Consider the following 10,858-nt stretch of genomic DNA (forward strand, 5'->3'; position numbering starts at 1 on the left):
GGTTTTGAATTTCAGTTGCACATGGTGTTGCTTTAACTACGGTCCCAACCTCATTATGAACTCTCCACTATAATAATTCAAAATCTCAATGCGGCTACAGTACAAATAGGGCCAAATCTTCTTTTAACCTTGATCATAGTCAAGTTATAGCAAACCACATGAGGCCAACACATTTTCTTTTTTGACGTGCACTGCCATAAAAGTGCTCTAGTCAGTGTTTTTAGTTGCTGCGGGCTATTTTTCGCTCTGTCGGCTCTCTTTCCCACAGTCTGTTGTTGGCTTTGCTGCATGGCCTCAGCTCTGGTCAGGTAGAGTCCAGCCGCTGACCCTTACTCCCTGAACCCCACTGCTAAACAATGTCATTAGAGCCGTGACAGGCATCCTGGCAGCCGGCCGGCCCGCCAGACTGCAATCATATGAGGCTACAGGCTCTCAGACCTTCCTGTCGACTGAGGGAGCGAGGGGGGAAAGAGAACGGGTGGCTGAGAAAGAGAACAGAAACTATAAAAAGAAACACCCCAAAGAATGCTGGTGTAAATGAAGGAGAATTAAAAATTTCCACTTGCTTGAGGTCATCTTGTCTGCTTGCGCATGATTGAGAGCATTTTTGTCTGCAATGCATAAACATCATTATCCACTCTTCACTACAACGCCAGTCAAATTAATTAAGCAAATAAGTGGAGAGCTTAAACACACCATCCTGATTGGTGTCAATACAACAAAACAGGCACTGATGGTTTATAGTTTCAGGAGTTAAAGCTAATAGAGGGATGACTCTGTAAGCCAACTTTGTTATGATGTAGTATGTCAAACTGTAAACTTATTATGGGTGATACTTACGGACAATGCACTGATTTCCTCCAGTCAAAGTCTTCCAACCTGGGCAGCAGTAAGCGTTGTTCCTTGAGCCGCACACATTGGGTCTGTGTAGACATGATATTAGAAACTCATCATTCACGGCCCCGTGTTTGGGAAAGTGGGTATTCAAAATGAAAATGATTGAATGAAATGACAAATTATTGTCTTGATGCAAATGAGTGCAACCAGCCAAGGAACTCAACAACTTCTGTCTCAACTAGTTTGTGATGAAGAAGAAGATGACGTTAGCTATGGGAAGGTGAGTTATATCCACTAAGATCAGTTTTCTGTGCAATTAAACACTGGCATGGAAACAGGAGTTCAGAACATTCAGAGAGGGAGCCACCCATCCCATAGAGTAATTAGTAGTTAATTTTCTAAAGAGATCTACATTCTAAGACTATGTTTTAAATGGGAGTGGTTAGCATTAGCATTAGCCTCGTCCCATATTCCAAAAATATGCTAGGTTAATTGGCGACTCCAAATTGTCCATAGGTATGAATGTGAGTGTGAATGGTTGTTTGTCTATATGTGCCCTGTGATTGGCTGGCCACCAGTCCAGGGTGTACCCCGCCTCTCGCCCGAAGACAGCTGGGATAGGCTCCAGCACCCCCCGCGACCCTTGTGAGGATAAGTGGTAGAAAATGAATGAATTCATTCTTTCTTCCCTAAAATTCACTTATCAAGAGCTACTCATTTTTGTAACATTCATTTTCATAGCTTATTTCAAGCCAAACAAACCAAATATGCTTGTTTTACCAGAACATTAACAAAATGCCGGGATCCACAACTCACATTTTGTATTTCAGAATACAATTATTCTTTCTAGTGTTCTCACAATATTAACAAAAAACCTGAATGAAAAGCATATTTGCAGGCGCCTCATGTGGTCGTGGGGGTGGCGGTGCCCCCCGGCACAGCGTTGGTGACCCCTGGTCTTGAGGTTGCTTGGCTGTCTGCCTACCGCGCCATCACTATCATCATACACAGCTAGTGGAGATACACCGCTCCACTGTTCCACCATTATGAAAAATGATTTACGTGTTCCTCCAATGCCGTGTCGACATAATCCACAATTCAAGTTTTAAGGACAGATCGTAACACAACTGACTGCTGCCACAGTCGTACAGGGCGCCATTATTTTATACTTACGTTGCATACATGTATGCTGTATTATTATTCATTTTAGGCTTCACTTTTATACATTTGTACAATTTGGGTGTTTACTGCTAAATGTTTATTATGTTTCATATATTGGATAATAAAGTTGACTAAATGGTTCTTATTTAATGTCTAGAGGGCTTGAATAATGTCAAAATCCATTTTAGAAGGCCGTAAGCAAGTTTTCTATACCTTAAATACAAAGGTATTCCATTTATAAAGAAACTATTATATGTACATGTATGCTATATTATTATTTTATACTTTATTATTAAGTATTTATATATTTTTATACAATAGTGTGGTTTTCTGCGGAAAAAAAATGGCTCTTGTCAAAGATAATTATTCAAGTTTAATTTATTACTTCATTATTTTGGGGGTTTTACACACGTTTGATTCACAAGCACAAATAGGTGGGAATCCACTGTAATAATAAAAATGCAGCGAGAGTGCAAATATTTTGAAGACGTCTGCTCAATTTAGAGTGAGTTTTATATGCATAGTGGCATTATTAAACTATCCATAGACCCATTTTTTTGGTCTGCAAATGGAAGCTCTGGTACTTTACTCAATCATAATGGTATTTTTTCCCCCTAAGAATAAACTCCAATGAAAATGTAGCCATCACGTGTGTTTTATAAAATTAGGTCAGCTGTTGAAAACCTTGCTGTGATGATGGGATTTGTGACAATGTAAAGCAGCTGCTGTAATAGAATATAGTAAGAACCTCTAAAGTGGAATTCCCCTGACCGGAAATTTTTGGGGAAAAAAAATACACCACTGAAGCTGCACAAATCTTACAAGAAGCGAGCTCAGAAACAATCTAAGAATTGTGGGTACTAAGGAACTAACATACACCTCATTCGTGCTCAATTAGGTTCCCAAAACAATAGAAAAAAACTTGCAGTTCTATCCCACAATGACTATATAACCACAATAACATCTGGTGAAACAAAAGCCTCTGACAGTGTAAATCAAACCCTTTGTAACGGCAGCTTTAAAGTCCAAGTGTGCTGTGGCTAGTGTTGCATCACGAGACAAACATACTGGTAATAAAACTTTTCAAAATCCTACCCACCTATGTAAACATCTCTTATTGATGTCACTGCCTTAGCCATCCTGCCCCCTACAGGCGAGCCTGAGGCTTACATATATGAGAATTGAATCTGTGTTGACCTGAAGGTCACTGGATGTAACTCCAACCAGATCCATGAGGTAATGATGAGGATGTCAGAAACATTCTTCTGGTGGTAAGTCAGCGTGACACAGCACGAAGCCTCTTCCTGAGCCCAGATGTTCACATAAATGAACTTAAAGTATGTCAAATAAAAATGTCTACTGTGTGACCTTCATCAGCTGTTTGCTGTCATCACTCCACACAGATGTTGTCTTTTTTTTTTTTTTTTACTTTGCCTTCCTTCCTTTTATTCTCTCTCAATCACATGCATGCAAACACAAAAAAATATACCAACACTCCAGCAGAGACCCACTGCATACAGCTGCAGATGTGATTTATCCATTTTTTTTTCTTTTTTGGCAAGAAAGAGGATTAGGTTGTTTCTCTCTCTCCTTCTCCCTCTCTCCTTCTCTGCCACAGCCACACACGACCAATGGCCTCCTTTGTTTGGATGTAATTTATTATTGCAGGCAGCAGGAATGTGATCTCCTTGCCAGTATTTAATTGCTAAGCTTTGCTCCAAACTTCCCCATCACAGACAATCTTACTCATCTCGGGGCAGCCTTGCATTGTTGATATTATTAAAACACGCACACACATATTCCCTGACCTTGTGGGCTCATAAAGAACCACAAACTGTTCAACAAGAGACACCTGCATGTGACAAGCGATGCAGAAAGATGCTCATTCCAAAGAAGAAAGCATGTGATTGTGTAGAAGAAGAAGAAGAAGAGACAGGGAAAATAAAATCAAAGCTCCCCATATGGGTCTAATGGCTGAGGGATTATCATAGTCACATTACCCTCTGAGCACGTCTGTCCCTCCCCTCCTTTTGGCTCTGCTGGTTCTGGAGTCAGTGGGTTTCACCTCTCCGGTGTCCGCATCCTCTCCAGTGTCTCCGAGCAGGACACAGACGGACATCTGTGCCACCAGAACCAGAACCAGTAGCAGAAGCCATCCTGCGCCACACTTAATGTCCAGCATGTCCAGTCTTTAGTGTGCAATGTCCTTAAATATATGTCCAAGGCTCTACTGTGGAACTTGTGGAGTCAGGAGTCAAAGCTGCAGGAAACACAAGGGAGAAGTGGAAAAAAAAAGAAGCACAAGATCGTTTAGGGACAAAACAATTCCACTGCACTCTAAAGACATCTGGTGTGACTTGATTTGTCCTAAATTTTCTTTAAAGTTGTGTTTTTGTGTTTAAAAAAAAAGCACAATTACCTTGTCTCCTGAAGAGGAGATTCGCCTCACACCCAGCGGAGGAGATTTTCACGCTCACTTGCAAGTATAGTAGAAGTTTAGAGAGGTCAGTGAAAGCATCGATGAGCGCCTATGAATAGACGCGCACGGTCACGCGCGGAGTGGGCCGGTGCGTGTCCAGCTGCGTGTGGATCAACGACAAATCATTGAGAGGAGCTGATGCATTCCACAGGAGGAGGACAGGGGGAAAAACTAACTGAGGTTCTCCCTCACTGCTCAGCTCTTTCCTCATCCCTTGCTTTGCTCAACTTTCCAAAAAAAAAAAACCCTCCCCACTGGACACACCACCACACCCACACGCACCCCTCCTGCTCTCGCGATGCAGCAAATGTCGCTAAAATGTACAAAGATTAAAGTCGTTACTATCTTTGCTATAATTGCATTCGCAGTGTGCAACCCGGAAGTGCTGATAACACTTTTACAAAGTAAAAGTTAGCTTAGGTCGTGTTGAAAAGTGGAAAACTGCACCTGCACTTTATATTAAAAGTACATTCATTCATTCATTTTCTATACCAGTTAGCATCACTAGGGTATGCTGGAGCCTATCCCAGGCAAGAGGTAGGGGTACAGCCTGGTCTGGTCGCCTTTGCCAGCTACAATAATGGATTTGTATTATTTTCATTCATTCATTTTCTACCGCTTTTTCCCTAGACTGGTCGCCAGCCAATCATAGCACATACAGACAAACAACCATTCACACTCACATTCATACCTATGGACAATTTGGAGTTGCCAATTAACCTAGCATGTTTTTGGAATGTGGGAGGAAACCGAAGTACCCGGAGAAAACCCACACATGCACGGGGAGAACATGCAAACTCCACACAGAGAGATGGCCGAGGGTGGAATTTAACCCTGGTCTCCTAGCTGTGAGATCTGCGAGCTAACCACTAGACCACCATGCCACCGTATTATTTTCAGTGGATACTAAATCTAAGTTATACCCTAACTACTCCAAAGTATAGAATAGTTTAATTTCTATGGTATTGTCCTTTGAAAGAATACTGTAATAAAATGGTTGATGAAATAAGAAGAATGTACTCATTTGGTATGAATGTTTTTGAGTGACCTTCAATGTATCAAATAACAAAAACCCAACTCGGTTACTGTAAATGTGAATATAGTTGTGCTATTCACCTAGTATTGAACTATATCCTGTTAATATTTACAATGTGTGTACAGTATGTTTTGAGGAATTTGGTCCGAGTAAGTGATAGTTTTCACACACACACTGCTTCACGTCTGCGGCCCCACCCAGCAAATAAAGCGTCCACCCGGCTGTGCTCTAAGTATGTTATCATTCTAAAAGTGAGTGAGAGCCGTTGCCACTTCATGTTGTATCTTTTTTCCCCAACTCAGGTTATGTACCCATTCAAGGATTGTGTTGGGTTTGCACATTAAGGCCTAGTAGTGTGCGATACCACTAAATTTGTTGCCGAGTACCAAGTAAACACAGTATCACCAATATCGATACCAATACTTAATAAAAAATATAAGTTGGATGTTTGTTTATAAGTAAGTATAAAACACTTTATTAGCACAATAAATAAAGCGGTGTTTGGTTGCCAGTCGCTGCTGAGTCACATGACAGTAAATCAAACACAAGAGAAGGAGGGGGGAGCAAAGGGAGTAGAGACACAGACACAGTAGAGACACACAGCCAGGTTGCAACTTTAACGAAAAGGAAACCAACTGAAGCCTAAGTATGGATCTTTTTACGATGGTATCAATCCATATTGATACCAATGTTGGGATCAATATTATCAATACTAAGAAGGACAATAGTTCCATGCAATCACTAATGACGGATCCTTGTCAGTGGTGTTTTAGCATGGGAGAAAAAAACTGTGTGTGCCAGACATACAATAATTATTGTATTTGCGCAATTTCTACAACAATTTAACTTAAGATAAATAATTCCACAATAGCGATATCTAATACAATAATTTGACCTCCTCAATACATGGAAATTAGCAAACACAAACTGCGCTGCGCCTGATGTTGTGCATTGCATCACACGCTTCTTTACATCTAATTGACAGGGACGGACTTACCATTAGGCAATTGTAGTCACGCTTGACATCACCAGAAGAAGAAGAATGCAGTAGTTTTAAGGATGACGGTGGATCAGAGTCACTGTTTTCCTCACAAAGATGATCATTACAGCCCCAAACCATGCAGGTGTGTCAAGGTCATGCTATGGAGAGCTGAGACTGCAGGTTTTCTCTGCAGTCTGTCACTATCAAGCAGTTGATTTTAATGATCAATACCTCCTTCAATTTGAGGGATGGAGCTCATCAATAAAACACCTGCTGGAGAAACTGGTCATAAACATATAGTGAAATATGTTTCAGGTTTTTAGGGTGTTACCTGCAATATAATTCATATGCTTTAATATTAACAATCTTATTTTCGAGCAATTACTGTTGTAAGTTCTGTTTTTTTACCTTATAATTAAGCAGTTACTTAAGTAGACCACATACCAAGCAGACTTCACTACTCTCTTTTACTGTGTTTTTGATTAGAATCTCCAGTGGCAATGTTATAACAAAAATAATTATTATAATATTTATAATAAACTTAACAATAGCAAAATAGGGGATGACAACTAAAAATACCTCCATTACAAATGTATTACTAAATGAATTTAATCATTGCTCTATTGGAAAAAATAGATCCATCCATTTTCTAGAACGTTTGTCATCATTAGGCTCACAGGAGAGCTGGAGCCTTTCTGAGCTGACTTTGGACAAAAAGCAGGCAACACCCTGGACTAGTTGCCAAGCAATCACAGGACACATATAAATAAACAAACATTCACACATGTGACATTTTAGAGTGTCCAATTCATCTAATATGCAAAATAGAGTTTTCATTCCATGCCTGAAACATTAAACACAAAAAAATCTGAAATTTGAAAATTATTTCTATACATATATCATACTGTTATTTTTAATGATGCCTCATTTGTAAAAGAATATGCATTTTGAGCTGAATACAGTCATTCCTCACCACTTTGTGGTTTGAATTTTGTGGCATCACGCTATTAGGATTTTTAAATGAAATATTGTGATCGTTTCAAGGTTGAATACAACCTATTATTAGAAAAAATTCATATTTAAGCATTTTTGGCCAGGCATAAAACTGGCTAAATGAATGTAAATACAAATATAAGGCATTCAGAAGATTCATTTAAAGACAAGATATGTAGTATTCTATATAGGTCACTGGGTGTTAGTAAGGTTATTGTAGTGACAGGTCTAATGTATAGTTCTGAGCTGCTGTTTAGAATGTGAGCTAAAGAGGACAGTGACGTTCCGCATGCTGCCTTAGAGCTATCTTATAAGAAATAAGTCCACAAAAGAAAATGGAAGTGTTCAATTCTTCATGCCCAGTGTCTATTTTTTCAAAGGCTATTGGCTATAAAAAGGCTAATACTGTATTGCCTATTTTCTGTTATGGCCACTATATCGACTAATAAGTAAAAGGCAATCTCAAGGTAGAAAGATATCAAAATGAATCTCCAACTCCATCCTGCAATATGGTTGTTCACACCTCTATTTGGATGTCTTCCCACAGCTCCAAGCTTAGTCTCAACAATACTGCACTGCACTACATTTTTGTTCTTCCTCCAGAAAGTCATGCCCTCTGCAAGGCCTCACTATTGCGACTCTATCGCCAAGAGTTTTTGTTTGTGTCAAGATAGCCAACTGTCAGATCATACGGCTTCGGATATCATAGTCACTGCCAGATTTTTCGCATTGGTGTCTTAAAGATTCATGATATTTTCCTTATTTACAGTATGGCCTGTTTGAACACCTGCTCCTCCCTGACATGAAACCTCCCCAAAGTTCCAAAAGTTCCTCCCCAGACCCCTCCCAGGAGGACAGCTCTATCTTTCATACATTTCTTCAAAGCTCAACGCCCATCCTTGGCTGTTACTTGTCCAGTGAATGGCATTGGCCAGTTTTTAGGTCAACTTATACTCTCCCATCAGATATGTACTGTATTACTTTGTACAGAAATGACTGGGCCGAGGCAACAAATATTACACTCGCACCACCAAACGTGACATGTGGAAGGGGGGTGGGTGCTGCTGGTTAATTATAAGATAAAACATTTAACTTAACAGTAATTGCTCAAAAATAAAACCCATTTAATTAGTTAATGTATGTCATATTAATTATATATTACAGACCAAGAGCTTCAAATAAGCTATTTCACAAGGAAAATGTGAAATAAAAAGGAGGGAATTGTGAGTCGATATGAGTTTGTTAAGCCTTGATTGTTATTTGGGTGATAATCGTACTGTTAATACATATGTGTCAGCAAAAGACAATTTCAAAGCCATTACTTATTTGAATACTTGTACTTACTTATTTGAATATTTCACTGAATATCTCCTGCCAGTTTCAGATTAGGTAGGATAGGTTTTGTCCATGTAGACTGCATTTGAGGTGAAAACAACATGAAAACCAGAAAAGCTGCCTGCGGGTGAAAAACAAGTAATTTTGAATCAGAGAGAAGATGGAAAATCAATCAGAAACCAGTACAACTATTTGGAAAGTCCCGGAAAAGAAATAAACCAGTGGTGCAGTAAGTAACAGATGTCAAGAAAGTAGACCAAGTAAAGCACCAGAACTTGACGACAGAATTGTGAGAGTTGTAAAAAAATACTCTAAAACAACTCACTGAAAGATGTCCGGAGTACCCGGAGAAAACCCATGCACGTATGAGGCCAACGCCCTGGCCACTTGACCACCATGCGGCCATCTTAAAAAATTATAAATATAATAAATACATATCAAAGCCTCCTGTGTCCTGAGTCTGTGTGGCGTTTGCGTGTTCTCCGGTTTCCTCCCACATTCCAAAAACATGCTAGGTTAATTGGTGACTCCAAATTGTCCACAGGTATGAATGTGAGTGTGAATGGTTGTTTGTCTATATGTGCCCTGTGATTGGCTGGCGACCAGTCCAGGGTGTACTCCGCCTCTCGCCTGAAGACAGCTGGGATAGGCTCCAGCATGCCGTAACCTGTAGTGAGGATAATCTATAGAAAATGAATGAATGAAATATAAAAGATGTTAATTAAAATGTGTTTTCTTAGTTAAATAACATTCAATTAGGGAGATGTGCCCATGTATTTTATATGTAGAAACAGGTTTATGCAGACTCACACACATTGGAACCGTCACAGACTGTTGCGTCATTGAGTCATGGTCGTCATCACAAGATGCGGCACGTAAGCAAAGAAGATGCCAAGTGTGGTCTCTGCCCTTCTTCACTGAAGAGGAGAAGATCATCTGCAGGATGAAAGCCCCATCTTCATTATTTCAACATCCCCCTAGCCCTCCTTTTTTCCTCGATCCTCTTAGTGTGGGTGTCATTTTGGGCAAAGTTTTTACTCCCTAAAATGGCTGAGCTCCGACTCCTAAAATAGCAAGAATGTCACATAGCTTTGCTGAAAATTTTTATTTGAGTGCTAAAACTAAATGAATCCTCATGCCAGGTTACTGCGGTACTATTTGCTTGTACTGTAATAACCCAACATATTCCAAACATCCTCCTTCATCAACAAAACTTTGCTGATTGCATCGCAGTCATTCTTGCATTAATCTCTGCTCTTGCCTTTGTGGTTCTTATTTCCCAAGGCTGATCTTAATAGCTGAGATGGAGATAGTCTCTCACTGAGCTGTGGGCTGTAACCTAGTGAGACTTTCTCACACTGCGTGTTGTCTTTGGCTCCAGCTGCCGTGGTTCATTTCCTTTTGTCTTGTGCAGCACAACTCTTGCCAATATTCATGTGCAATGCTTCATGAAAATGATCTGCAGCAGCCATCGTTGTGTTTGGGCTGGACTGCGTCTCTTATGACATATACAATGTCTCACACACACACAATGCATGCAACATGCAATCAAACACAACCACAAATTAAGTTGTGGAATCTCCCTTTTTGCTGCCATCATGATTCATCATCATCAATTCACATGCTCAAAACATAATTTATCATGATCGTTTTGACTTCTCCCCCCTCCCTTCTCACAATGGACTATTCTATGTGACTGCGCATGTGCAGATTGATTCCGGAAACAGACTTTATGAGGTTTTGTTTACACAATCAATTTGTTTGTTTTTTGCTTTTATAGAGGGATGGGAACATTACAAAACTGAACCATTACTGAACCATTTAACTTTTCCATTTTACTGTGCATTGATTCTGACGCGGCCGAGTGTTTAGCGTGCAGGCCACACAACTAGGGGATCCAAGTTCGATTCCACCTTCGACCATCTCTGTGTGGAGTTTGCATGTTCTCCCGTGCTTCCGGTTTCCTCCCACATTCCAAAAACATGCTAGGTTAATTGGTGACTCCAAATTGTCCATAGGTATGAATGTGAGTGTG

General features: G+C 40.1%; 1 protein-coding gene across 1 annotated transcript in view; it reads right to left on the reverse strand.

Moving 5' to 3' along the window:
• Positions 1–4,691, reverse strand: part of fbn1 (fibrillin 1) — a 49,449-nt gene extending 44,758 nt beyond the window's left edge. Inside the window, exons 1-3 of the mRNA XM_058089479.2 lie at positions 4,418–4,691; positions 3,999–4,258; positions 841–923 (exon numbers count right to left, since the gene is read on the reverse strand). Of these exons, the coding sequence (XP_057945462.2) occupies positions 841–923; positions 3,999–4,180 (265 nt within the window). The 5' untranslated portion in view covers positions 4,181–4,258; positions 4,418–4,691. The remainder of the gene's footprint in view (positions 1–840; positions 924–3,998; positions 4,259–4,417) is intronic.
• Between the last annotated feature and the right edge of the window lie 6,167 nt (positions 4,692–10,858).

The sequence above is a fragment of the Doryrhamphus excisus genome, linkage group LG13 (assembly GCF_037039965.1).
Source record: "Doryrhamphus excisus strain RoL-2023G ecotype Guam linkage group LG13, RoL_Dexc_Guam_v1.1, whole genome shotgun sequence".
Lineage (NCBI taxonomy): Eukaryota > Metazoa > Chordata > Actinopteri > Syngnathiformes > Syngnathidae > Doryrhamphus > Doryrhamphus excisus.